This window comes from Zea mays, chromosome 1, assembly GCF_902167145.1.
Source record: "Zea mays cultivar B73 chromosome 1, Zm-B73-REFERENCE-NAM-5.0, whole genome shotgun sequence".
Taxonomy (NCBI): Eukaryota; Viridiplantae; Streptophyta; class Magnoliopsida; order Poales; family Poaceae; genus Zea; species Zea mays.
The window spans coordinates 222,480,027-222,486,035 of record NC_050096.1 but is presented as its reverse complement, the minus strand read 5'-3'; the positions used below and the strand labels follow the sequence as shown (position 1 = coordinate 222,486,035).

The following is a 6,009-nucleotide window of genomic DNA, read 5'->3' as shown; positions in this document are numbered from 1 at the left end:
GCGAGTTTTGTGATGATATGTATTGTATATGTGTTGTTTTGTGAAAATTGGATGAGAAATTGGAAAAATAGGTTGCCCTTTTGCAGCATCACATGTTAATCCCCATCGGCTTGAACATAGCCAACGAGAGTTACTGTGCCTAGGATAACTCTCATTGGCTAGGTCACTCGACAGGGATAAGGGCATTAATTGTCATCGGCCAGGTGGTGCCTAACGGGATAAGTTATTGCCATCAGCCAGGGCACAAACCAACAAGAGCTAATCCATAACAGGGTTAATTCTCGTTGGCCTAACCCCTGTCGACCAAGTATCGACGGGAATTAACTGTATACCAACATGAATAACTAATTTCCATTGGTAACACCTTAACTCCCCTCGGTATTTGGACGACATGAATTCTTCGAATTCCTGTTGTGGCCATGGATATTTCTCCTTCTCTCAATGATGATTCTACCACTGATGCTCCTCCTCCATCTACTAAAGCTCCTACCATGGATGCTATTCCACCACCACCATTCATTCACTTATTGCACCCTATTTACAGCAATTGTAAGAAGTGATCATTGTTTTGAGGATAAATAGTCAACATGTATAACTCCACCACACAAGATCCTCGCAACCATACCCCAAACAGTGAAGGATCATTAGTCGATGTGCAACCAAAAGATACCATATTTAATGGTATCTATAACCGCTTGTATACAGTTCAATCGAGTGGAGCAGATGATGTTATGCTATTTGAAGCGACTAATAAGAGTTTTTGCAACAAGCCTAAAGAACTGAGTTTTAGCACATATGGCGCGCTCTTGCTATCATCCCAAGTGGTACATGAAGCACAATGATGATAACTTGGGTGGTGGGAGCAAAAGATCTCATCTCAACTCTCATCAAAATAAAGTGTGGATGCACTATGTCCTATTAATCATGACAAGGCAAGAGCTTAACGGAAGAGAAAGAACCCAACAACAAATAGTAGTGAATCTCCATCTATACATAAGACCGTGTCAACAAATTACCCATATGATCATCCAAAACCATGTTTTGCATGTAATATTCGCCGAGTGGAGTTTGAAATAAGAGATGTAATGGGAGATATGATGGGTAAGTTGCTGGAGATAGTCTAAAGGAACTTTTAAAGATCTATAAGACTAGTGAGAGGATTGCTCAAACTAATTTATTTGAGCTATTCAATAAATTGTTGAATCGTTCAACTGATGACATGGAAGAAAACCCCCTATAAATTGGCCTTGACAAAGTTGACAAAGCAATTTGAATTAAAGAAAGAAACAACTAAAGAAATAGAAGACAAGACGAGAAAGAGTTGTTCTTTATTAGTTGTATTCATTAATTATGTGATTTTAATTTTTATGTTAACTTATATAATTGTAACTATTTTTATGAATTGTATATTTTTATTTAATTGTGTAATTATTAGGCGTATTTTATTTCAATAGAATGTTAAATTTGTGTTTTATGTTCAAATCTATAAATAAAGTTGATTTGGTGCCACTACCAAAGTGGTAATCTGAATTGTTAGGACAAATTTAATATTTTAAATAAATATGTATAAAATTTGACGTTGAACTTTTTTTATTTTGTCAAACATATTATTACAAAGAAGAATAAAATTTTATATAAATTGTTTTATGCATTATTTGCTTCCTACAACAAAAAATTAAAAAAAATAACTGAATTTGTATCTAAATCCATACAAAATTTAAAATTTATCATTTGAGAGAAAATATATGATAAATTTAATGTTTACCTTTATGAATATTTACAAGCTCAAAGATAAACAAGAATATGAATTTGCGTAAAAGATTCTATATCAGATTTATTCGCAATCAAAGAAAAAGACAAAAATAACCAAATAATTACCGTTTTCATCCCGTGGGTGGCTATAGCTGAAACTAAATACCGTGCCTTGATTACTGAATCTACAAAATCCCTCGAATTGGATCTGACTAAATCCGGGTATTGTGGACATTCTCTCATTTCCATTTCGGAGCATTTGAATCTTAAGTTTCCTATTTATAGAAGAAAATTTCTATTATCAGCTCACTCTTCATCAATCCCTACGGATCAATCTAGCAATTATGGAATCCATATTCTATTTACTAAATCACATAAAACTCTAGGGAACTCCACATACGTATTTCATATATATATTTCATACATATGAATAGAGACGATTTCGACGAAAGTTCGAATTTAGCAGAGGTTAAAATGGAATAAAAATGAATTGATAAAACAGTCCTAGAAAAAAATTCTGCCACTTAAACTTTATGATATTCTAAAAAGATTGGATATCAAAGATTTCTCATTTTATCTCCTTTCTATGAAAGGGATAAAGCCATAAGAGTTTATAAGCACTAGAAAGTTTGACTTTGGTTTGATTTAGAATAGCACACTTAGTTTCTTTTTCATAAAGAATTTGAAAGGTCTTTTTTGTTTCGTAGTAGTAGAATTGCTAGAAGGTGATGGTAGCAAAGTGCTCGTACATTGTTATGGTTTCTATTTATATGAGTATACAGTATAAATCACAAAAATTTGTATGTTCTGTTGATTAGGTAAGTGTGAATTTAGATGCTAATAACTATGGTTCGAATATGTATTTGTGCATAATTTTAACTTATTTTAAGAAGTAACTAAATGTTGTGTACTTAAATAGAGAAGTAAATAAATGTTGTGTATTTAAACATTCATTATATAATTATGAGAAGATTAGATAAAGTAGTTGTGGTAGTCTATAGCTATAACCGATGTGAAATTATCGATATAGATCGTTATAACTTATTCGGTTAGGGATAAATTTAGAAGGATTAAATCTCATCGTATATAAATTTGTATAGGATAAATTTGTATAGGAGGGAAATAAATCACATCCTATATAAATTTATATAGAAGTATATTTATAAATCCACTCCGATCTTTCTCGACCCACTCCCAACAGTTCTGGTCCTGTTTGGCACAGCTTATTTTCAGCTTCTTCACAAATTTAAGCAGAGGTTCTACCAAACAGGCAGCTTCTGCAGCAGCTTATCAGTTCCGCTGCTTCTCAGAATACACTAAAAGCAGCCAACAAACAGAAGCTGCTTTTCACCAGCTTCTCAGATAAGCTGCTTTTTCAACAAGCACCAGCTGTGCCAAACAGGGCCAGAATACAGAACACGAAACACGCTTTATTTGCACGAGAACTTGATCGTCTTTGAGATCGTTTGAAAAACAACCGGACTGTTTATCCGCAACTTTCTGCCATATCTGCCGGTAGCTATAGACGCTGGCAAGTGTATGTATACAGTACACAAACTCCCAAAAAGGCCATGTATGCATCAAAGAGAACACAATGGACGAAATCCGCAAAGGCAATTTTGCAGCACGAGTAACATCACAACTAAGAACAATGGTTGAATACACACTATAGAAGTACAGATCCATTTTTTTTACAGACAGACCAGTACACCAATGCAGTGCACTCGGGGACGCCGGTCACAAAAACGCCGGCGAAGTCCAGGGCCAACAACTGAGCAAAACCTACTTAATACACATGGGCCGGCGGCCTGCAGATTGCCTAAAACCTCATCTGCGGCGGCCAGAGACACTGCCACTACTGAACTACAACAGCACATCTGTCGGCGAAGGGCGACTAGTTGGAGAGCAGCGCGTCCCAGTCGATCTCGTAGGACGGGTACTTGCGGAGCACGAAGCTCTCGTCCTCGTCCCACGGAACCTCGCTGAAATCCAGCTGTCCCATGTCCGCCACCGGCGGCGCCACCACCGGCGTCGGGGAGGACGAGGACATCTCGTCGTCCGACCCGAACCCGGAGCCGGAACCTTCGTCGGAGGAGCTGTTGCTCGGAGACGCCGCTGCCGCTTCCAGAACGGACGCGTTGATTGGCGTCGCCTTGCTCTTGGCCTTGGAATTCTTGGATGACGACGACGCGGCGGCGATGGTGGCGCAGATGGCCTGCAGCTTGGCGTCCACGGCGGGGTCGAGCGGCGCCCTGGACTCCGCGTTGTCGGGGAAGTTGAGCCGCGCCGCGTCCCCGCGGAGGCGGTACGCCGCCTGGTCGTAGGCCAGCGCCGCCTGCTCGGCGGTGTCGAAGGTCCCGAGCCACAGGCGGGTGCGGTTCCGGGGGAGCCGGATCTCGGCCACCCACTTGCCCCAGTGACGCTGCCGCACGCCGCGGTACAGCTTCACAGGCCGCTGCGGCGCCGGCGCCGGCGGCACTGGGACGGCGGGCTTCATGGGCTGCGCCCGCGGGCCCAGCCCCGGGTTCCGCTGCAAGTGGAGCTGGGCCTGGATGAACTGCATCTGCGCCGGGCTCAGGTGGGTCGCCGGGTACTGGGCTGCGGCCGCTGGGAAAGACGGCGCCGGCGGCATGGCCAGAGGGGATGGGGCGTCGTCTTGCATGAAGGACTCCATCGCTCGCATCAGATCCTCGCTGGGCCCGGGGAGATTTATAGCAGCGGCCATCAAATGGTACAAGAATATACTACTCACAACTTTTTTTTCTGGGGATTTTTTTTTTGTAAGGAAGAAGACTAAATCGCCTGGTTCTTAGCTAAAATCAAAGAACTGGCACGACAGATCTTAACTAGACCTACCTATGTCACCAAAAGGGGAAGAAAAGAAAATGAGTAGATCAGATACCAGAAACTAAAAGGCTCCGGAGCTCTGTTCTAGTAGGTAGTAGGATCCAAGGAAAAAGAAGAGAAATCCAACTAGTCTCAAAAAGAGACGAGCGATGCGAAGAGGATAGTGAGAGTTGCAAGGATTATACCTGGAAGACGGAAGAACTCGCTCAGAGCTAGTCCTACCTCGCTCAGACCTCACGGAGACTGTGTGGATTGTGTTTTCTGGCTGCCGTGGAGTGCGGTGCGTTTGTTGAAGGGGATTGTGGTGTTTGGGTTGAGTAGCTCAGTGGGGCACCATGGCTGCTCTTTTATAGGCAGCGATGATCTTTTTCAACCTTATCAACCTGCTCACTAACCACTCTCCTAATCATACTTTTCGCCCGAGGGCTCCAACCCATGAAGCTTCGTCTGTGCCGCTTCCATGCGGGCCCGGGTCCACACGGAGAATCCGCGGCTGCGTCGGGTGGTATCGGCGGGCTCAGTGACAGGTCAGGGAGCCACTCCCGTGGCACCACGTGTGCGTTCGCAGGACACGTGTCCGGGACGCGACCGGAACGTGTCAGTCTGCGGACGCGTGGCGCAGAGCCAGTGGGATCGTTTGGCTGTTCGCTGTAAGAATGGGTTCCAGAGTGCGGCGGTAGGACAGGACAGGAGACCTGCCGGGCGCGTGTTATAGCGAACCCGCACGCAAGTGTGCGGCCTGCGGGCTGCGGCGCAGATAGCAGTGGTGTACTACTGTGGTAGTGGCGTGCACCGCTGATTTGTTTTATTTATCAGTACTGCAGTACTAACAAAGAACCTTTTTGTCTCTTTTTTTATGGATGGATCCGTGCTTTGTTTGTCACATCTTATATGACGCCAATGGTAATGGTACGAATCACGTATAGATACTAGTTGGTTATCCGTGCGTTGTTACGGCTCACAATAATACATATGTAATCTATCAACCAAAAAGATCTCAACACTTTTTATTTATTATCTCCGCTCTTCGCATAATATTTTTTTATTTAACTAACTGATGTTGTTGTTTACTCCATCCAATATGTCTTGGTACAACACGGTCAACGAAGAAAGCGATTAGAAGAGAGTTCACAACGATTGGTTGAACGAACATAGATTATAGAATGACATAATTCGACCATACAAAGACCAAATAAGAGAAAGTTTGTGAGCTCAAGTTTCTAAAATAAGTCACATGAACTCAAACTTATAAAAAATAGATCAAAATATGGAGTGGTTGCTAAAGTCAGGCATCAATAAAAACTAGATGCGCTCCATACAAAATATGGTACTTCGTAGCAATTATTAACATTTAAAACCAACAAATAACCTTTCCTTTTATTGTTAGCGTGACAAATCATTGTTGTTCCA

General features: G+C 42.4%; 1 protein-coding gene across 1 annotated transcript; it reads right to left on the bottom strand.

Moving 5' to 3' along the window:
* Positions 1-3,348: 3,348 nt before the first annotated feature.
* On the bottom strand, positions 3,349-4,912 carry LOC542569 (uncharacterized). The gene has a single exon (NM_001347867.1). It carries the CDS (start codon positions 4,475-4,477, stop codon positions 3,647-3,649), a length of 831 nt encoding a protein of 276 aa, NP_001334796.1. The 5' UTR covers positions 4,478-4,912; the 3' UTR covers positions 3,349-3,646.
* Positions 4,913-6,009: the final 1,097 nt, after the last annotated feature.